Source organism: Mobula hypostoma, chromosome 8 (genome assembly GCF_963921235.1).
Source record: "Mobula hypostoma chromosome 8, sMobHyp1.1, whole genome shotgun sequence".
NCBI lineage: Eukaryota > Metazoa > Chordata > Chondrichthyes > Myliobatiformes > Myliobatidae > Mobula > Mobula hypostoma.
Window position 1 is genome coordinate 78,314,061 of NC_086104.1, and position 23,638 is coordinate 78,337,698.

General features: G+C 40.6%; 1 protein-coding gene across 1 annotated transcript in view; it reads left to right on the forward strand.

Moving 5' to 3' along the window:
- Positions 1-1,205, forward strand: part of ankef1a (ankyrin repeat and EF-hand domain containing 1a) — a 51,083-nt gene extending 49,878 nt beyond the window's left edge. Inside the window, exon 10 of the mRNA XM_063055097.1 lies at positions 745-1,205. Coding sequence (XP_062911167.1) covers positions 745-885 — 141 coding nt within the window. The 3' untranslated portion in view covers positions 886-1,205. The remainder of the gene's footprint in view (positions 1-744) is intronic.
- Positions 1,206-23,638: the final 22,433 nt, after the last annotated feature.

The following is a 23,638-nucleotide window of genomic DNA, read 5'->3' on the forward strand; positions in this document are numbered from 1 at the left end:
GCTGTCTGTGATACGTGAGCCAGGGCAGTAGGATATGGAGAGCAAGTTGTTGCCCGTGCAGCAGGTTCCCCCTCTCCACGCTGCTGATTAATCCAAAGGAACAGCAGAGACCAATACAGTTTGGCACCAGCGACATCGGAGATGCCAGTCTACATTGAACTCAACGTAGGACGACCTTAGGGACTCCAGCTCTGGCTTTTTCCTCGGGGTTTACTCCCAAATCACATGAAGAGGGTGGGGAGATGCAGCTAACTTAAATCATAATTGCAACACATAAACATTCTGAATGTACAAGATAGTACTGTTACTAGATTAACATAAATAGAAATTGCTTCCAATTGTAACTACATATCCAGTGGAAATGGTATTCCAGTACAATCTGGATGTAACAGTACAATTTACGTTTTAATAAATATGCAGGTGAACATTGTCAGAATAAAGGAAGTGGCAATGCAGCCTAATTTTTTTTTATTCACAATAACTGACAAATGAAGGGTCAAACAAAAACAGAAAATGCTGGAGATACTCAGCAAATTAACCAGCATCTGTGAAGGGAGAAACAGTTAATATTTTATATTAATGACCTTTCACCAGACCTCAGAGTGTTTCCTGCATTTTCTGTTTTTATTTCAGGTTCCCAACATCTGCAAGTTTTTTTTTGCTTTTCGATGCATAAACTTGTTCTGCTTGACAATTGCTTTATTTGAATTTCATGTGGTAAGAGTATTTTCCCTTTCCTCCAAGATATGGTCTAATCCACCAACAACTGAAGAACTAATTCAGAAGAGAGTTGAAAACCGGGAGAGGTTCACCTATGAAGTCGATTTTAGTGACTTCCTAATGCCTTTCAAAAAAAATATCAGAACAAGACTGGAAGATTTGTAAAATACAGGTGGCAGGTACTGAGAATAATGCACAAAGCAGCTGTAGAATTTATAACCTCACAGAAAATTGTGAATTAAAGGCAGGTGCAACAGAAATATTTTGATTGGAAGGACTATTAAATACACATAAAAATGTATGTGAATATGTATTTTGAGAAAAGATTGGAAGGTGTTTAAAACTTTAAAAAATGTGATCTATTTTATTTTGTAAAGTCAATTTCTACAACATTTCATCTATCTTATTGAATATCTGTTCTAAGTATGTAATGTCTGCATTGTTGAACTTGGTCAGTTTGTATCTTAAAGTAATAAAATGGTGAAATATGGCATGGATGTGTACAGTTAGATGGACTCTGAGCTACAAGAAGTAACATCATGGATTTAGCACATGCATAATCTGCAGAAAAGAAGGTCCACATTTCTTGGGTGATATGCCAAACCATGAAAGCCCCAAGATCAAAGGCTTTTAACTTTCCACATCTTGAGGCTTCAGACATGCAGTAATCGAAGCACGTCAAACCATTATTTCCTAACAACATTTCTGAGAGCAACATGATTATCAGCAATTTTAGATGAGGAATCTTTAGATGCATTCCATCCTTCTGAGTCTGGCATTCCCACATACGATCCGATTGCCAAAACTGGAGCGGGTACAAGAGGGAAAGGTATGCATTGTCAGCCTGCACTAAAGGAGAAGGTGACCAACTGGTGGTTTAATGGTTAACCCTTTCACTTTACCAACCCATTTACACCTTGACCTCAGCTGTCATATGTATGAATTTTGCATATTTTCCTCTTAACTGCAGTTCTCAAAAAATTGCTGGTAGCTTAATCCACTGCGGCACTGTAAATCTGTGTAGTTAAGGGACAAAGAATCAAAGGGGAGTTGATATGCATCTCAGAGGGGTACCAGGAGCATAAGGAACAGGGGATGGGACTATTGGATGTTCTGTTGGAATCTAATGGGCCGAATGGCTGAAGTACTTCGGTACCTAGTGCATAACGAAGTACATTGGCACTGCTTGATTCTGGACTTCGTGAGGTGAATTTTCTCTGCATCCTCTCTGAAACAGGGATAGTGGTGAATCGGGAAATGAGATTTCTCCCCACAATATTCCCATTCCCCCTCAAATAGAATAATCACATTCTTTTTTAAAAAGTGGTCTTGATAAGTCACGGTAGGTTTAAATGTGTCATGACAGCCTCAGTGGTAGCAGTCTCATCTTTTGTATCAGGAAGTCTTTGCTTACGAATTTGCTCACATGACACCACTGTTTTTTTTAGCACCTTAACTATAAAGATCCATGTTTCACGGAGTACAAGGCAATTATGGTGGCTTCAGGGCCTAACCACATCACTCCATAAATTTGATCTGTTGTGAGTTGTCCATGATCACTTGAACTGTCTTCCACCATGGATGCAGATATAATGACATTATCCGAGTGCAACACCAGGAGCATTTACAGGAGAAGTGAGTTTACGTTGATCCAAATAAAATCTGTTGTTACCGGGCTACTTATTCTGCAGATGTACTCCTTTAAGGGAGCTTTGTGAGAGGGAGAACAAAGGTGGAGGGAAGGTTTAAAAAAAAGGTGGGGTGATGAAGGGATTAGAGTAGGACTGTGAGAACACTAAGGAAGAGATCAGCGTGAAGAAAAGGAGGGAAGGTGAGGAGAAGAAAGAAGCAGGAGCAAGTGATGGTGGCTGAGTGAGATTAGAGGAATTTAAGGGAAAAAGAGGAAAGCAAAGAAAGGGAGGAGGGGCTGAACAGAAGAGAAGGGAGTGAGTGAAAGTGGAACAGAAATCCACAAAGAATGAGTCCTAAACAAACATAGTGGTGAGAGATTTTGACTCAGGAATTTGTAGCAAATGTGAGTTTTGTTGACTCACAGCTGACCTCCAAAATACCGTAAGTTGAAACTTCCCGAAGGTCCCTTCCAACAGGAACACCTGGTAACCCTGTCATTCTTCCCGACCAGCCCAATGTACAACATTTTGGAGTTAATCAGACCCTGGTTACTCCTCTCACTTCAATAGGCTTGTTAAACTAGGAGTTAGTCTTTATGGCATCCTTAGACACTGGTTTACTTGTTTAAAAAAGTTCCAATATATGGCTCCTACATCAGCTTAGAAAAGGCGGGTTAAATTAGATAAGAACCTATGAATTTCAATGGGATCTAACAGACAAAGACGAGCGATTAACTACCACCAACAATCCCCTCCCCCTCCCCTGCATCCTCACATCCCCAACTTCAGGATTAAAACTATTTTTAAATTACTGTATATAATTATATTGAAACACGCAAGATCGCTCTTTCAATTCCATTTTGATATATGATATGCTCAGTTTGGTTATTATGGGAAATAGACTGTCAAACTAACAAGGCTATTCATAGTTAACTGCAGGTTCTTTATTTAATTTGGTACTTTTCCTTTTCAAATATATATTTTTCTTTAACTTTCCCCCACTAGCTACCTGCACCTCATCTCTATCCCTTCAAGTTCTTAAGGTTGATGCCCAGCAAATTCTTTTTAACTCCATCCTTCTCCTACATTTATGAATTCCAATGAAATTAGACCAGTCTTTGTTGCTGATGCTGGAATGTGCTAGGGTCAGAAAGGGGAAAGCCACTCCAGTCCAGTGATCCTGTTACACGATACTGCTGCAGACGGCTTAACATGTTTATCTGCATAATTTACCTGAGACTGTGAACGTAATGCATTATTCTAGGCAGTAAACTTTGTTGGCTGATTGAAAGTGACATTACAATAAATCAGAAGTGGAGAAACTGGAAATACCAATCTAAACCAACAGAAGCAAATGCATAAAGCACCAAAAGAAACTAGGGATTTACAGACTGGGCACTTCTGACTGTAGCTCTTGCCTCTTGTTTGGCTCCCACATGGTTACAGAGTCTCCCTCCTTTTATTTGTTTTCTCCATCACCATTCTCAACCGAGCAGATGTTATGGGTGATCATCAAAACCACAGTGTCACTGAAATGGTGTCTGCTTTTGGCAAAAACGACTAAGTTGCCTTCATTTGGTGGAACGAATGTGAACTAAGTCTCAGTGAGTCATTGAGATCAAAGGAGAACAATCAATCATTTGTGGAGTGAAAGAGAACAAGCCCTGACTAAATACATGTGTGAAGAAGTCTCGTACATAAGAGTGGCAAAAGAGATTTTCACAGTCTCCAAGGGTCTGCGTGGAGTTTGCACGTTTTTCCTGTGACTGGATGGATTTCCCCCGGGTGCTCTGGTTTCTCCTGCAGCCCAAAGTCATGTAGGTTGGTAGATTCATTGGCCACTGTAAGCTGCCTCTAGTGTGTGTGTGAGCCATAGAATTTGGGGGAGTTAATGGGTTTGTTGGATGTGTAAGTGGGTGGTTGATGGTAATCATGAACTTGATGGGCCGAAGAGACTCTTTTCATGCTGTATTTCTTCCATGGCCCTACGACTGTGGTTTCCCAATGATTGGTTCATTTCTGCATGAATTCCCTCCCATGCTTGGGTGCATTCTCTGAGCAATGATGTAGGAAGCATTCATGATGGACAGAATTTTCATCTATAATTTGGCATTAGGTACCCAATTTATGCCAGAATGGTGGAAATCCGGAACAAAAATAGAAAATGCTGAAGAAGTCAGTGGGTCAGACAGCATATTAGATGAGAGAACAAAAACTAGAAGATACATTTTTGTAGATAATGGCAGACTTTTTGAATTGGCGAGGATATCATGGGCTGAAGAACATCCTTTACTGTACATTTCTATGAGTCCAGCTATCCTGAAAAAAAATTTGCAGTTTTGTGACTTAGGTCATGTGAAAAAAACGTTCTCACATTCTATTTCATGGACATTAATGCAACTGCATTTATGTGCTTGTAGTGCCATCTACTGGGCATCACAAATAGAAAATTAACTACACGATTATATTCGAGGATATTAATGATCTGAGATCTGTCATTTTGGAGTGTAAAGCACCACATGCTAAAATTTATAACAAGTTATTGTTAGCTGCAAATTACAGGGGCGACTTTGAGGTTGAGCTTGGTGGAAACCATGTCTGCTTAATCTTTCTATTGTGTTTAATGAAAGCAGGGTTGGTTGGCCAGTGTAGTGGGCAGATAGTCTGCAGCCACCACTTGGCCTAGGCCAGAGCTTCTGGCATTTATCAGTAGACTGCAGACAATCTCTCAACTCAAATCAAAACCATAGCCAGTTTGCTTTGATAGCCAAAATTTGCAGACTGTTAGCTATTTAAGGACAAATTTTCCAGCTTTTTTTCCCCTAAGTATGTTTGGAAACCAGGATCTCAATACTTCTTTTAGATTGCTGCTCATTAATGTTGTTTTTCTTAGGAAATAGAGCCTGACTTGAAATGATGGAGGGAATGTAGTGGCTTTCAGTTGGATAAGGTTTGTCAAACGGACTTCCTATATCTCATTTGTCATTTTCTTATATGATCAATGCATGCAACAAAGAGTAGGAAATATTGTTCTTTTGTGACCAGTATTAAATTCAAGAGCATCGAGAGCAGAATTGAGTGTCATCACTATTGCTAAGGAGAAGGTGCTTCGGAAGCAGAAAGGTCCAAGAATAAATAAGTCAGATGGACTACACCCCAGGGTTCTGAAAGAGGTAGCTGAAGACATTGTACAAGCATGAGTAGTGATCTTTCAAGGATCAATAAATTCTGCAATAGTTCCAGAGGACTGAAAAATCACAAATGGCACTTTACTCTTTAAGAAGGGAGGAAGGCAAAAGAAAGGAAATTATAGGCCAGTTAGCCTGACTTCAGAAGTTGGCTAGATTCTAGAGTCAATTATTAAGAATGAGATTTCGGGGTACTTGGAAGCACGCAATAAAATAAGCCGAAATCAGCATAGTTTCCTTAAAGGAAACTCTTGCCTGACTGATCTATTAGAATCTTTTGAGGAAGTATTAGGCAGGGCAGGTACAGGATAGTCAGTGGATGTTACTTATTTGGATATTTAGAAGGCCTTTGACAATGTGCCACTAAGCAAGATAAAAACATAAGAAATAGGAGCAGGAGTAGGCCATCTGGCCAGTTGAGCCTGCTCCACCATTCAATAAGATCATGGCTGATTTGGCCATGGACTCATCTCCACCTACATCCTTTTCCTCCATAACCCTTAATTCCCCTACTATGCAAAACTCTATCAATCTTATCTTAAGTATATTTACTGAGGTAGCCTCCACTGCTTCTGTGGTATTACAAGGAAGGTCCTGTGGTATTACAGGAAAGATACTGGCATGGACAGAAAATTGGCTTACTGGCAGAGGGCAAATAGTGGGAATAAAGGGGCTTTTCCTGGTTGGCTGCAGCTACTGGTGGTATTCCACAGGCATCAGTGCTGGGTCCACTAATCTCCTCATTATTTGTCAATTATCTGGATGACCGAATTAATGGATTTACGGCCATGTTTGCAGACGATATAAAATAGTGGAGTGGCAAGTGGCGTTGACGAAGCAGGGAGTATGCAGAAGCTCTTGGACGGATTAGGAGAATGGAAGGAGAAGTGGCAGATGGAATACAGCTCAGGGAAGTGTATGGTCATGCATTTCGGTGGAAGGAATACAGGTGCAGATTGTTTTCTAAACGGGAAGCAAGTTTAGAAATTGGAGGTGCAAAGTAACCCGGGAGTCCTAGTGCAGGGTTCCCTAAAGGTTAACTTGTAGATTGAGTTGGTGGTAAGGGAGGCAAATGCAATATTAGTATTAATTTCCAGAAGACTAGAATATCAAAGCATGTGGAGTATTGTGTGCAGTTTTGAGTTCCATATCTAAGAAAATGTGCTGGCATTACAGAGGATCAACAGGAGGTTAAGGAGAATAATCCTGGGACTGAAAGAAAGGTTTAACATATGAGGAGTGTTTAATGATTCTGGGCCTGTAGTTGCAGGAGTTTAAAAGAATGTGGGTGCGGGACCTCAATTGAGTACTGAAGGTCTTAGAAAGAGTAGATGTGGAGAGGATGCTTCCAATAGTGTGAGAGTCTCGGATCAGGAGGCACAGATTCAGAAGAGAGATTAGGAGGAGACCGGTGGATCTGTGGAATTCATTGCCACAAATGGCTGCGGAGGCCAAGTCTTTTGGTATATTTAAAGCAAAGGTTGATAGGTTCTTGATTACTAAAGGCATCAAAGATTATGGGGAGAAGGCAGGAGAATGGGGTTGAGAGGGTTAATAAATCCACCGTGATTGAATGGCAGAGAAGAATTGATGGGCCAAATTACCCCATTCTGCTGCTATGACTTACAGTCATCCACATATTTTTGGAATGGTAGAGAAAACCTAATTCAGAATTCAGCGGCAGTAAACATTTTAACAACTGTTGATAAATTCTGCACATATCTGTTGCAAGCCACAGAAAGGTACAGAAGTGCCTATTTGGAAACACAGGCAGGAAAATGTATACTGCAGGATCATATGATAAATATTAGTTTCCAGTTTTCACTGTTATAATGCCTCTTTGTGGTAAAATAACACCTCTGTTACTGGCAAGTTATTTATTTTCTTTCAATCACTTGAAATATGAAGGGTAATTTTAAACTTGGACCATCTTATATCAGCTCTGCCCACAGGTTAAACACTTCATTCTCCCATATGTTTCTCCTATATCTATCATCAACTCCAAACCTGGAAGTTGATCATGGACTGCAGAAAAGGGAAGTCGGGAGAGGGGTCAATGGTGGATAAGGGTGAGCAGCTTCAGGTTCCTCCGGTTAACATCTCAGAGGATCTGATGGAGTTCAACCCAGAGAAGTGTGAGGTGGTACACTTTGGAAGGACAAACACCAATGCAGAGTACAAAGTAAATGGCAGGATACTTGGTAGTGTGGAGGAGCAGAGGGATCTTGGGGTACATTTCCACAGATCCCTGAAAGTTGCCTCGCAGGTAGATAGGGTAGTTAAGAAAGCTTATGGGGTGTTAGCTTTCGTAAGTCGAGGGATAGAGTTTAAGAGTCACAATGTAATGATGCAGCTCCATAAAACTCTGGTTAGGCCACACTTGGAGTACTGTGTCCAGTTCTGGTCGCCTCACTATAGGAAGGATGTGGAAGGATTGGAAAGGGTACAGAGGAGGTTTACCAGGATGCTGTCTGGTTTAGAGAGAATGGATTATGATCAGAGATTAAGGGAGCTAGGGCTTTACTCTTTGGAGAGAAGGAGGATGAGAGGAGACATGATAGAGGTGTACAAGATATTAAGAGGAATAGATAGAGTGGATAGCCAGCGCCTCTTCCCCAAGGCACCACTGCTCAATACAAGAGGACATGGCTTTAAGGTAAGGGGTGGGAAGTTCAAGGGGCTATTGAAGCCCAGGTCTCAGAGTTTACTGATTAGCTTTAAGGGGTTTGATGGTTATAAATGTCGATCTGTAATCGATAAAGAGCATCCTGATGTATGCATCTATGTGATAAAGTTTAAGGGAATTGGAGATTCTCAGATTCCTGTAAATAATGGATTAAGTACCAACTATGTCTGTGTATTTTGTGAGTGACTGCAGTCCATTTGAATAATGTCTCACAGCTGCTTCTTTGGAGCAAGATAAAGATTAAAGTTCACACAGATCCACATAGTCATAGTCATACTTTATTGATCCCGGGGAAATTGGTTTTTGTTACAGTTGCACCATAAATAATTAAATAGTAATATGTAAATTATGCCAGGAAATAAGTCCAGGACCAGCCTATTGGCTCAGGGCGTCTGACCCTCCAAGGGAGCAGTTGTAAAGTTTGATGGCCACAGGCAGGAATGACTTCCTATGACTCTCTGTGTTGCATCTCGGTGGAATGAGTCTCTGGCTGAATGTACTCCTGTGCCCAACCAGTACATTATGTAGTGGATGGGAGACATTGTCCAAGATGGCATGCAACTTGGACAGCATCCTCTTCTCAGGCACCACTGTCAGAGAGTCCATTTCCATCCCCACAACATCACTGGCCTTACGAATGAGTTTGTTGATTCCGTTGGTGTCTGCTACCCTCAGCCTGCTGCCTCAGCACACAACAGCAAACATGATCGCACTGGCCACCACAGACTCGTAGAACATCTTCAGCATCATCCGACTGATGTTAAAGGACCTCAGTCTCCTCAGGAAATAGAGACAGCTCTGACCCTTCTTGTAGACAGCCTTAGTGTTCTTTGACCAGTCCAGTTTATTGTCAATTGTCAATTCGTATCACCAGATATTTGTAATCCTCCACCATGTCCACACTGACCCCCTGGATGGAAACAGGGGTCACCAGTGCCTTAGCTCTCCTCAGGTCTACCACCAGCACCTTAGTCTTTTTCACATTAAGCTGCAGATAATTCTGCTCACACCATGTGACAAAGTTTCCTACCTCAGTACTCAGTCTCGTCTCCCTTGCTGATGCATCCAACTATGGCAGAGTCATCAGAACACTTCTGAAGATGACAAGACTCTGTGCAGTAGTTGAAGATGTCTCCTGATTCTTCACACCTTTTGGTTTTGACAAAAGGCAATACCTGATGGAAATTAGACAGGACATTCCATTCTTAATTAAAGTGGCTGGAGTGTCTATCAAGCTGATTGTTTTTTTGTAACAATAGTCCATTGACGTGGCTAGAATGGTTATCAAACTGATTGCTCTTTTGTATCGGTGGCCTTATAACTTCTAACAATTCTGACATCAGGCAGTGAACTTGTTGAACCACCAGGGAGATGAGAACACTTCTCCCCTGATGTCGGGACCAAGTTCACTCGCCAGCTGAGCTCGAAGAAATAAACGGGTGAATAGATAAGTAATAATCTTTTGTGCTGTGGTTATTTGGTTCAGCATTTTTTAAGTTTACATTTGGTGCCGTGACTCGGATCCCAACATAGGGAACGTCTCTCTGGGCTGAGTAAGTGACAGGGGGCTTGAATCAAACACAATCGAGTGGCAGGGCGCCCCGAGGTAGTTTACCTCTGGCTACTCCTTGTGTCCAACCGAGCATTTTTGCCCCTCGCCCATTGGGACTGGTACCTTGACGGGATCAGATGACACGTCTGAATACAGGATTTAAGGTAAGCAGTTGTCTCTTTTACGTTGCTGCGGGTGACAGGATATGGTCGGTTGAAATTTGATGATTCGGAAAAGGGGTTGCACATGTCTCAAGCTATGGCCGGTTGAAATTTGAAAATGATATGAGACTGGCAGCCCGGTAAAATTCTCACCTTGGCAGCAGAAATATGGCTGGTTGAAATTTAATGAGACAAGTTCAGGATAAAAGGAGGAAAGGCCTCCAGAGTAGGTGAGAGTTGTTTTTTCTTGCAAATATTAACAGAAAATAGGCTAGCAGTTTTTGTGAGAATTAAAGGCTGCGGATGACATTGGGTATTCTGTATCGTTCCTAAGGAAAGAGTCGGGACTGGGGACCCCGGTCAGGAGAGGCGGCCACCGCTACCCGACGTTTTCACCATATCAGCTGCCTCCTGATAATATGGCCGGTTGAAATCGATTAACAGAGAAGCAGGCTGGCTAAATTTCTCACCCAGTGGCATAAACAGTGACTGTTTTTCTGGCTTGTGCCTAGGCCCTTGTGTTGTGTATTTTGTGCCTATAAGCTGTTTGCCTCGTTGGTTTGTCTGTGTTTCGTGTAATTCTTGATTTTAGCTACTTGCTTTGCTTTATACAGCACTTTGGTCAACGTGGTTTGTTTTTAAATGTGCTATATAAATAAGAATAACCGGTAATATAATAAGGGCAATAATGGGATAGGCCCTTGATATAGCTGGAAAGGGAACTCCCCTCCAAAGTATGTGTGAAAAATTACCTAAATCAGAGGACGAAATTTACAAAGATTTAAGTTTTTGCACTTACTAAACATTTGGGATCTGATATTTGGCCCCGGGGGGGGGGGGAGCGGGGGGAGTGGGACTTGGGATATAGGGTCACGTGAACAAGCAGCTAACATAATCTGGAAAAAGAACTGTGGAAAGAAATGGAAATTCCTGATTAAGGAATGGAAAGATAAAGCAGATGTAAAATGGAATAACACTTTACTGGCCAGTTGGAGGAATAATGCATGTGATAAAGGGATAGAGGTATGTACAGCAGAAGGGACTCCCAAGAGTTGGGAGACACTGAAAGCAGAGCGTGAGTGGGCAGATGGGTGACGTGAGAGAGAGCAGGAACGGCAGCGTAAGCAGGTAAAGGCTGATATGGACAGACAGAAAGGATTAGGACGACAGCGCTGTGGGAAAACTCTTGAGGCCTGATCGGGAACCCGAGCCCATGTCTGGCATACCGACTCTTTTTGATGATTCGGAAGATACTGATAGGGATGAGGAGTGGGGATGTTCCTAGACTGCCACCACCCCCCTTCCTTACCCCTCTCACAACCAACCGCACCTTCCCCGCCACCATACCAGGCCCCGAAGGATCGAATGTGGCAGAGCGAGTAAAGAGAAATCCCAGAAAACAAACCCGGAGAGGATCTTGGCCCGGAGATTCTGGAGATGGACAGTCTAAACTTTGTGATAAGCTTGGAGGAATCCAACTGAATCCCCAACAGCAGAGCCCTATTAGGCAGTTGCCCAGTCCCCAGGCGGGTGGGGAGGGGGGGCAACCAACCACCAACCATTGAAATATACATCCCCTGGAAGCCTCAGGAAATGATAATGATCATGAATCAGGCCCCAGAAAAAAAAAGAAAAACCAACAGTTTGCTCAGTAGGTCTGCAGTACTATACAAATGTATAATGCCACCCTGCAAAATTTATTCGGTCTCTGCTGCATGATGAGGGGCGGAAATGGAAGGCAGAATCAAGATACCAAATCTATCAGGAGTTACAGGTGGGAATCCATAATTAGAATGAACAGACAGACCAGATTACAGACAGTCGGGAGCGATTTGTGGCCTGCGATGGCACTTTCGCAGGAGACCAAGCCTCTAGTAATGGGAATCCGTCCCACCCCCCCCCCCCCAGTTTAATGCCTTACTGCTCCAATGCTTACCAGTTAAGTTAGCCAACGTGATTAAAACAAATGATATAGATTGGCCTGACAATGATCAAAATCGAATACAATGAGCTGACATATTGTTGGGACCCAGCTTTCGAATCCCGATCAACCCCGGAGGGGCAGTTAAGAAAGCTTATGGGGTGTTAGCTTTCATAAGTCGAGGGCTAGAGTTTAAGAGTCGCGATGTAATGATGCAGCTCTATAAAACTCTAGTTAGGCCAAACTTGGAGTAGTGTCCAGTTCTGGTCGCCTCACTATAGGAAGGATGTGGAAGTATTGGAAAGGGTACAGAGGAGATTTACCAGGATGCTGCCTGGTTTAGAGAGTATGGATTAGGATCAGAGATTAAGGGAGCTAGGGCTTTACTCTTTGGAGAGAAGGAGGATGAGAGGAGACATGATAGAGGTGTACAAGATAATAAGAGGAATAGATAGAATGGACAGCCAGCGCCTCTTCCCCAGGGCACCACTGCTCAATACAAGAGGACATGGCTTTAAGGTAAGGGGTGGGAAGTTCAACGGGGTTATTAGAGGAAGGTTTTTTACTCAGAGAGTGGTTGTTGTGTGGAATGCACTGCCTGAGTCAGTGGTGGAGGCAGATACACTAGTGAAGTTTAAGAGACTACTAGACAGGTATATGGAGGAATTTAAGGTGGGGGGTTATATGGGAGGCAGGGTTTGAGGGTCAGCACAACATTGTGGGCTGCAGGGCCTGTAATGTGCTGTACTATTCTATGTTCTATCCTGAGCCCAATGCATTGAGGAATTCATGAAAAAGGCACACCAGTGACTATATTCATCAGGAGTGTGAGGATATTTGGTATGTCACCAAAGACTCTAGTGGGTTTTGTCAGACGTACCATGGAGAGCATTCTGACTGATTACGTCAGCGCCTGATATGGAGCCTCCAATGTGCAGAATGGAAAGAGGCTGCAGAAGCTTATAGACTCAGGCAGCTTCATCACGGGCACAACCTTCCCCACCATAGACGGCATCTTCAAAGGCAGTGCTTCAGGAAGGCTGCATCCATCATTAAGTACCCTCACCATGCAGCACATGCTCTCTTCTTATTAATACCATCGGGGAGAAGGTTCAGGAGCTGGAAGATACCCCACATTTTAGAAGCAGCTTCTTCCCCTCTGCCATCAGATTTCTGAACAGATCATTAACCCACGAACACTTCACTATTCCTCTTTTGCAGTATTTATCTGTCTATCTATCATTCTATGTAACATACAGTCATTTTTATACCTTGCACAGTACTGACACCATAAAACAATAAATGTCACAAGATATATGTCATTGATAATAAATCTTGATTCCAATTCTGAATGAATAATGTTTTTACAAACCAGAGTTGAAAGGTGACAGATGAAAGGTAATTTTTTTAAATAGCTTGAATTTTACCACTATATACTATGGTTTCATCTAAACTATGGAATCTGTAGTGTGTTGTGCAATATAGCATATATAGGTACAACACACAGTTCCAACAGCCTGGGTTCAAGACTGACATCAGGCGCTGACTGAGTTTGAACATTCACCCTGTGACTGCTTGGATTTCCTGCAGGTGCTCCAGTTTCCTTCCACATCCCAAAGACAAACAGGTTTGTAACTTAATTGTCTACTGCAAATTGCCCCTAACATGTAGATGAACAGTAAAATCTGTGGGGGGTAGGGGGGTGGAGATGATTAGAATGTCAGCACTAATGGATTAAAATGGGATTAATGTAGAATTAATGTTAATGGGGGTTTTATCACCATCATAGACTCAATGGTCTGAAAACTCTATCTCAGAATTTATGATTCTACAATCTATTTCCACACATTATACCATAAGATATCCCAAAGGTTTCGATATTAAGCACCAAATAAAATTCGGTGAATGAGGGTGGCAACACAATGGTTAAAGTTAGTAGGCAAGAAAACCATACCTGGACTCAAGATCAAATGGACAAATCAAATCCCACCAGAAAATTTAAATACAATTGATTGATCTGGAATTTTTTGAAGTATTATTTCCTTGAAATAACTCAGTTGTCAATTTAAAAATATCTGTTCCATGTTAGATAGCAAACTACTCGTTTAGCCAAAAGTAATTTTGTTAATTCTGAAATGCCATCCAAAACAGACTAACAAATTGCTTCATTCAAGAGTAATTAAGGATAGGCAAGAGATGCTGGCCTTGCAAGTGAAACCCACATGCTGTCTAAGAATAATAAAAATTTAGGTATCTGAATTTAGCAGAATGCCTAATTTTTGACTCTGAAAACATGGTAGTGTAGTGGTGAGCGTAAGGACTTTGTATGTTCTCCCCATGCCTGTATGGATTTCCTCAGGTGCTCTGCTTTCTTTCCACATTACAAAGGGGTATAAATTGCTCACATGGGTGTAATTGGGCAGTGCAGGCTTGTGGGCCAGAAGAGCCTGTTACTGTGCTCTATCACTAAATAAAATAAATAAAACTATACATATACACTCTACAATAGCAAATTGCGGCACAAAGGTCAGTCACATAATTCCTATATCTCATCTATTTTTGTTCTGTCTGAGCAGCTGCAGTTTAGAATACACATACAGTATATTAGAATTTAATTCAAGAATATAATTACTTTCAATGCAGAAACATTGCCATAAATCAAAATACTGATCTGAATGCAATTGGCTACCTTCTGAAAATGAAATAATGTGGGAGGCATTCGGTAATAAAATTGCCACTGTTTTAAGAGATCTGAAGTATATTAATTATTAACTTAAGTGTTTTAAGATAGGTAGATAAATGTATCCATTTGTAAAATATGCTTTTATAAATTCATTATTGATCTGCTTCATCATCTTCTGTTTAAAATCAATAGTTCTAATACAAGTTAGTTTGAAACTAGTCATGAGTGGGTTATTTTCTCTGTTTTCTGGTTAAAGAAACATATAGAATGTGTTTCATTTAAGGTTATTTCCCCTTGGAAACAGATGACAAGTTGTTTGATCTTTCACAAAATAAAGTTTTTGGAATCATTGACTTGGACAGCTTTTCAGATCAATAAATTTATTTTTCTTTATTTGTTGCAGCTGACTCAACCAACATAGATTAAGTTTTGGGACTTCAGTTTTCTGCTTCCAATATGAAAATCCAATTACATACCAATGCTTTTTTTAAATTAAAAATTTAGATTCAGTAAATTCAATCTGACAAAATGCAAATTTTACAGAGAATGTAGGTCACATTAAATGCCGGTAGTATGTTAAAAACAATAAAACCATAAGAAATGTTATAAATACAGCTGTTAAATATACATGACACTGTCTGAGAGACTGAAATACAAAGATAATACTGTTTTTTTAAAAAATGTGCCTATTCATAAGAAATTATTTGAATGATGTTATTTCTTCTTGCAAACTTTTCAGAGTTTTAAGATCATTACTCTCAGTATGTTTTGATTGCTGGCTGGGTAAAATTCCATTTTTATTTCAAGAGTATTGTTTTTTTTTACTGGTGTTAAAGGATCAGTTTGTGCACGTGTTGCATATTCGGATTAAGGACATGGCTGAATCACATTCCGTTTTTATTACATGGGATTATGGGATTTTCTGGAAATTTTAGTCAAGTCTAAGGGACTCACATTCCATCCTTCTTTATGTGAAAACCATAAACTAGTTGATCAAATTGATACTCGAGCTAGAATGTGGTTGCTTTTCCCTAAAGGGAGGAGCTGGAAAAATGATTGGAAAATGAAGTAATTCATGAATGTGCTTGCTAAAATGCCTAAGAGAAGTGCATATGATGTGATATTCATGAAAACACAAATATGTATTTACAAACATGGAACAACTCCATACATTAAGTGAAAAACTTATGCATGTACTTTTTGTTTCCATTCGTAGTTATATTTGTTACATGTTTTGAAACAGTAGTATTGGCAGAATGCAATCCATGTAGCTGTTGAACTAAATTATACCAATTTCCTAACATTTTAGAAGATACGGTATATTACCTTAAAACAAATACCACTTAAGTAAAAACCTAAATGTGATAGCTTAGATTCCACATATGATATCCCCTGTTCAAAACGGCAGATTAATGTGCAAAGTCCTGAAATTTAAAGAGTGGCACATTCATAGTGATAATGTGGCTATTTTAAAATCACATAATTGATTTTTCCAAAATATCGTGCTTCATAGTTTTACCAAATTTCCTCAGAAATGTTCTGTACATGGTTCATGAAATGCTGACTAAAATAATATTTGATATATATTTTAAAGTACTTTGGTTTGAAATTTAAGTGAGAATTGAATTGCAGAAAATTATTGCATTGAGAATGAAACTTCTTTATTAGACATTTAGAGCGTTTGACTTTGTTCTTTCTGCTTTATGGAATATACCTTCTCATGAATTCTTTTATTTCAATAATTACATTGGATAGTACATAGCATTTATGATGGATTATCAACACAGTTCAGTTTATCTTAATTAGTTCCCAGTTTTATTTTATTCAAATATATTTGACAAATAATTTACAAGTTTTCATTTAATATTCATTATACCATCATTCTTAATAGCATCAATTCCTTTGCCAATGACGTCTAATATTGCACTTAGCAGCCTCTGTCTGTAATTCAACCAGCCATTAATTTGGGACATTTAAGTATGTTTCAGACAAATAACAGGTCTTAGTTTTAAAAAAATCTGCTTCAGGACTACTTTGTACAATCCATATTGATGGTTCATTAAGGTTGTTTCCTCACATTTGGGACATCACCCAGCATGAAAATAGTGCAGATAGTGCCATGTGAGTGAAGCAGATGGTCACAGATGATATAAAGTCTTTGCCTTCCAAGCTCATTCTCCATTTAAAGTTCCCTTCCTGAATCACATGCCAATACCTTGCCGAGAAAACTGACAGAGAGCCTGCTTCCAAACATCTGTCAATTCTATTCTATATTTGTCAGCTGAGACATGTCCAAGAATAGACTGGATTGAGCTGTCCTCTGATTGTCTTTCACAGTTTGCAAAAATTACTGGATTCTTTATACCACTATTCCGCATTGCAAATCTTGAGATGTGGATATCATTACCCAAGAAAACATTATAAGTACAAGTATTGGGCTTCTTTTATTCAACAAAATTTATTTAATTATTAACATCCTAATGGAATTCCAACATGACCACAAAAATCTGTAAACTCATTTAACCTTACAGCAGGTATTTTGTGTGGAGGTACTTAGGCTGTTGCTTGCAGGCATTTTATGAATGCTATGCATGAATGATCTAATTTATCACATATTGGTTTACATATTCTACAAACCCCAGTGGATCTTAAGATGGCCTAGTGAAAGATCAACTTGAAAGTTACATTCTGTCTTTTTTTTTGTTATCTTGTTTTTAATTTCTTTCTCAGTTCTAATAAAGCTTTTTTAACCAGAAACATTACTTCTTTCTTTTCATAGATGTTGCCCGACCAGTTGAGTACTTCCAATATTTTCTATTTTTATTTTGGATTTCCAGCATCCTACAACATTAGTCTTGAATGTAGTTGTTGTTCCAATAACTGCAGTGATTTGATTATGTTATCATTTCCATTTAAATGTTACCACAAAATAGTTCAATGTACGTAAAATTTTAGAGAATAAAAATGAATTATGAACCTGAAGTGACATCATTCATTCTGTAGAATATCTGCCTTATTTGTAAGTTAACATTTTAAACTAGTAAAATAAACCAGAAACATGTGCAATGATTGCATGAATTGTCTTCTTGTCCATCTTATAATTGTGCTGGAAACTGGTTGGTGTCATAGTATTGCACATGGAGTGCATAAGGATTGCTAATTCCTTTCACATCAAGTATTCATCAATCAGAATCAGTATCAGGTTTATTATTACTGACTATTATAATGTGAAATTTATTGTTTCAGGGCAGCAGAATGGTGCAAAGACATAAAAATTATTATAAGTTACAAAATACATAATGTGTCAAAAAGAAATAACAAGGTAGAAAATCAGAAAGCTGATGGTGATAGGGAAGACGCTGTTGTGAAATTGTTGAGTATGGGTCTTCAGGCACTGTTACCTCCTCCCCAATGGTGGTGATGTTGGTTAATCCCATAATGGAGACGGTTGGTCCCATGATGAAGCTGGCTAAGTCTACAACCCTTTGTGGTGTCTTGCAATCCTATGCATTGGAGCCTCAAATTTCAGATGCTGATTTTTTCAAATGTTGAAATAATACTTGTGTCACTTAGGTTAGAATTTCACAAGAACATGCCTAAAAAGAATATTTTACATAGTTGCATGTCCCTAGATGCTTCATGGCAGTATAATCAAACAAATTTTAATGCTGAGGCATGTTTGGAGACATTATGGATGCAATATTGTATTTTAAGGAGAGAGGTCGAAGAGGGGAAGTGTTTGGGGAGAGAGATGATGAAGGATATATAGCACGTGCTTGAATCGAGACGCTAATTGCATATGATGCCAAGTAAAAGGCAGAACAAGTACAAGGAGATGAATGGTCTACTTTGGTTCCTAAACACAGTCATTGACTGGAGAACAATTAAAGTGGAGGAAATGTAGGAGGCCAGGCTGAAATAATTTAATGTTCAGTGTTATCAGAGACTACTGAAATTGGGAAGGGTATGATCACAAAGTAATTTGTAAACAGAGATGAGATATTAAGTTTATGTCATGTCAGTTATAATCCTGTGCTCACTGTAGTCCATTTAGTGAAGTAAACCCTTCATCCAGCATTCCTATAGGCAGTTTAACATTTTTCATTACTCTGTTGTTAGACACAAAGAGAGAACTAGTTCTGACTAAACTTTTCACTGATGCTGCAGATTCCATTGGACTGCAGTTGAAAATCGTTGTACAATAATGAGAAATAGCAATAGTTCTGGAAAATGAGCAGGATTTTGCGAAATTGCTCTTGTGGTGAAAAACTCCAACACAGACTTCCAGGCAAAACATAACATGGACATGACATCTGATTCAGAATCACTTTGATAGATGTTTTTTTTTTGATGAAGTAACCCAGAAGACCGATGAAGGCAGGATGGTGGACATTGCCTAAATGAACTTCAGTAAGACCCTTGACAATATTCCACATGGTTGCTTATCCAGAAGTTTAAAGGACATTGTATCCAAGGCAAGCTGGCTAATTGGACCTAAAATTGGTTCTGTGATAAGAGACAGAGGCTGGTGGTGGGAGCCTCTAACCAGTGGTGTCATGCAAGGAATGGTGCTGAGGTTCTTGTGCTTATGATATATATTAACAAACTGGATGTGAATGTAGGAGGAATGCTTAGTAGGTCTGCAAATGACATGAAATTGGTGATGTTGTGGAATGTGAGAAAGTTGACCTAAGGCTACAGCAGATCAGTTAGAAAGTTGGGCAGAGACTTGGCAGATGGAATTTAATCCTCACAGATGAAGTGAAATTAGGTTCAGAGGAAGAAACAAGAATTTGATATAATGGACCATTTTCAGAGATGGACCTAAATACAGTAGTATTGCCAATTAGATAACGTCTATGCCATTGATTACCTTTGGTCTCATAATGAAATACTAACCAAAAGAGTTTGCTTCAGAATGAAATTGGACTATTGTGACAGCTTTATCCGGTATAATTATATTTACCATATTGACATAAATGGGTTCCTGTGACTACACTCACTAAACACCATGTTGACCTCAAAGTCAAGGGTTTCAGTGGATGAAAATACTAAAAATCAAGTAGTATAAGATTCCAATATTCTTATAAATCTAATAACCGAATAAATCTGATTCAGAAATCTAGTTTTTTGAAGACTGAGGTAACGAAGTTTAGATCAGGGACTTGGATGGCTGGTCTCCAATCAGCTTAAAAGGAATCCCTGTGTGAACACAGAACAATGAGAATGTCCAACTGATAAAAAGACTAATTACAGATTTAGGAAGAGACGATATTATTTGCTTGAAATCTCATAATTTTCAACCAGAAATTTGCATTTCTGATGTGTGTCTGTATAAAGTGGACATACTTGCCAGGGAACAGCAGATGTGCAAAGATCAGGGTTGCTGATAATGCTTTTATGTTGCAACTACTATCAGTCAACCTAGGCAAGCTAATAACACGGCTTCCTTTATTGAAAACAGTCATTTGATCTAAACTGTATTATATGGTACAACAATATAAAAAGGTCATAGCACATGGTATCACCATTTCCAATGGGGCACAATACAACAGCAAAAAAAATTTCATCTTCTTATTCAGTATGATTGAGAAAGTGTAACCTGCTTAAGGCAGGCTGTGCAGGGAGACCAAACTGGTTTTGAGTGAGGCCCCTGGATGAACCTTGCACTTACGTGCATAATAAAGTTGTGCCTAATACCCAAGGTAAAATAGACAGTACAAATCAATCAACACACATCAAAGTTGCTGGTGAACGCAGCAGGCCAGGCAGCATCTGTAGGAAGAGGTGCAGTCGACGTTTCAGGCCGAGACCCTTCGTCAGGACTAACTGAAGGAAGAGTGAGTAAGGGATTTGAAAGTAGGAGGGGGACGGGGAGATCCAAAATGATAGGAGAAGACAGGAGGGGGAGGGATAGAGCCGAGAGCTGGACAGGTGATAGGCAAAAGGGGATACGAGAGGATCATGCACAGGAGGTCCGGGAAGAAAGACAAGGGGGGGGGACCCAGAGGATGGGCAAGAGATATATTAAGAGGGACAGAGGGAGAAAAAGGAGAGTGAGAGAAAGAATGTGTGCATAAAAATAAGTAACAGATGGGGTACGGGGGGAGGTGGGGCCTTAGCGGAAGTTAGAGAAGTTGATGTTCATGCCATCAGGTTGGAGGCTACCCAGACGGAATATAAGGTGTTGTTCCTCCAACCTGAGTGTGGCTTCATCTTTACAGTAGAGGAGGCCATGGATAGACATGTCAGAATGGGAATGGGATGTGGAATTAAAATGTGTGGCCACTGAGAGATCCTGCTTTCCCTGGTGGACAGAGCGTAGATGTTCAGCAAAGCGGTCTCCCAGTCTGCGTCGGGTCTCGCCAATATATAAAAGGCCACATCGGGAGCACCGGACGCAGTATATCACCCCAGTCGACTCACAGGTGAAGTGTTGCCTCACCTGGAAGGACTGTTTGGGGCCCTGAATGGTGGTAAGGGAGGAAGTGTAAGGGCATGTGTAGCACTTGTTCCGCTTACACGGATAAGTGCCAGGAAGGAGATCAGTGGGGAGGGATGGGGGGGACGAATGGACAAGGGAGTCGCATAGGGAGCGATCCCTGTGGAATGCAGAGAGAGCGGGGGAGGGAAAGATGTGCTTAGTGGTGGGATCCCGTTGGAGGTGGCGGAAGTTACGGAGAATAATATGTTGGACCCGGGGGCTGGTGGGGTGGTAGGTGAGGACCAGGGGAACCCTATTCCTAGTGGGGTGGCGGGAGGATGGAGTGAGAGCAGATGTATGTGAAATGGGGGAGATGCGTTTAAGAGCAGAGTTGATAGTGGAGGAAGGGAAGCCCCTTTCTTTAAAAAAGGAAGACATCTCCCTCGTCCTAGAATGAAAAGCCTCATCCTGAGAGCAGATGCAGCGGAGACGGAGGAATTGCGAGAAGGGGATGGCGTTTTTGCAAGAGACAGGGTGAGAAGAGGAATAGTCCAGATAGCTGTGAGAGTCAGTAGGCTTATAGTAGACATCAGTGGATAAGCTGTCTCCAGAGACAGAGCCAGAAAGATCTAGAAAGGGGAGGGAGGTGTCGGAAATGGACCAGGTAAACTTGAGGGCAGGGTGAAAGTTGGAGGCAAAGTTAATAAAGTCAACGAGTTCTGCATGCGTGTAGGAAGCAGCGCCAATGCAGTCGTCGATGTAGCGAAGGAAAAGTGGGGGACAGATACCAGAATAGGCACGGAACATAGATTGTTCCACAAACCCAACAAAAAGGCAGGCATAGCTAGGACCCATACGGGTGCCCATAGCTACACCTTTAGTTTGGAGGAAGTGGGAGGAGCCAAATGAGAAATTATTAAGAGTAAGGACTAATTCCGCTAGACGGAGCAGAGTGGTGGTAGAGGGGAACTGATTAGTACAAATCAATGTTCGCACACACACAGACCCTATCCGCGTGTTCTCCAACATTCCAGCAAGTAGAGAGTAGAGGAAACTGAGGTCAGTTTGCAGAGGGAGCAAGGGGATGAGGTTCCTCAGGAAAAGAGAGGAATAAGGAAAGGATAAGGGGCATGGTGGGGCGCAGTACATTCCAGGAGGGAGAAATGGAAGGATAGCCGTTTGGCAGGGGTAGGTGGTCCTGATGATTAAAGCAGCCTGCTAGTTCAGGATTGAGAGTTTCCATCATTCAAATAAAAGGCCTGCCGCTGGAGATAGCGGTTGGGTTCCATGAGCTATTGGTCCCACCTGTAGGGTTGGGATGTGGGAGGACTAGTCAACAGGAAAGTATTACTTCTAAACTAAGGGAGCTTAGTCATGAGACGACTGTAGAACCACAGACTCTTGCACTAATAGGGGAAAGGATATCTGACAGGTGAGAGGTTTGTGAGATGGTGCTCTCCTTCTGCCACTTAAACAGGGCTTCAGTGTGCTCCTGTGCACACCAATGCCTTAAGTGGAAAATCCTACAAAAGGTAGTGGACTCAACCCAGTACATCATGGGTAAACCACTGAGCACATCTACATGAAACATTGAAATAGAAAAGCAGTATCTATCATCAAAATCCTCACCACCCAGACCATGCTCTTTTCTTGCTGCTGCCATCAGGTAGAAGGTACAGGTGCACAGGACTCACACCACCAGGTTCAAGAACAGTTACTACCACTCACCCATCAGGCTCTTGAACAAAAGGCGATAACTACACTCATTTAAGGATTCTTATCTTGTTATTTCATGCTCATTATTTATTGCTATTTATTTACATCTGCATTTTCACAGTTTGTTTACAGTTTACAGTTCCTGATGCTTTCAGTTTACAGATCCTGTTTAGAGTTACTGTTCTATAGGTTTGCTAAGTGTGCCCACAGAAAAAGAATCTCAGGGTTGTATGGTGTCATGTATGTACTCTGATAATAAATTTTACTTTGAACTTTGATGCATGGACTCAAGGCTCTCAATAACATCCTTTGAGTGGAAATGAGCCAGCAGCAATGACCAGAGGTCAGGGAGAATGTTGCATTTTCTCAGGGAAGCTTTGAGCACACCCTTGAGACAACTTCTCTTTCCACCTGGTAATCTCTTCACAAGACAGAGCTTGGAATAGTATTTGTGAAGTCTTCCATGTTCTCTAGGGCCTATTTGTATCCTGACTGAAGCATCTTGAGTTTTGATTCTTGATGGCATGCTGACACAGCCATTAGAGTGCAAACTGAGAGTGGAAAAGGAGCAAACAAGAAGTGTCAGTGAAGTAAAACTGCTGTAGATATTGCTCCGGCAATCCACAGTTTTTGAAGCTCCACCTAGTGGCTGGTGTTCATCTGTGCAACTGTGAAGGTTTGTGTTAATAAATTAGCAGATAAAGCAGCCAAGTACAATACTGTATATATGTCTTAGGCACATGAAAGAAATCTGTTAAGCAAAGATGCTTTCAAAAATAATGAAATGAAACATTTCTGAATATCAAGAATTTACTATAAAAAGCAGTAAACAGTAAAAAAAACTAAATCAAATCAAAAGCAGTAAAAGACTAAATCAAATCAAAATTTGGTGTGACAACCCTTTGCCTTTAAAGCTGCATCAAATCTCTTAGGTGCACTTTCATGTAGTTTTATAA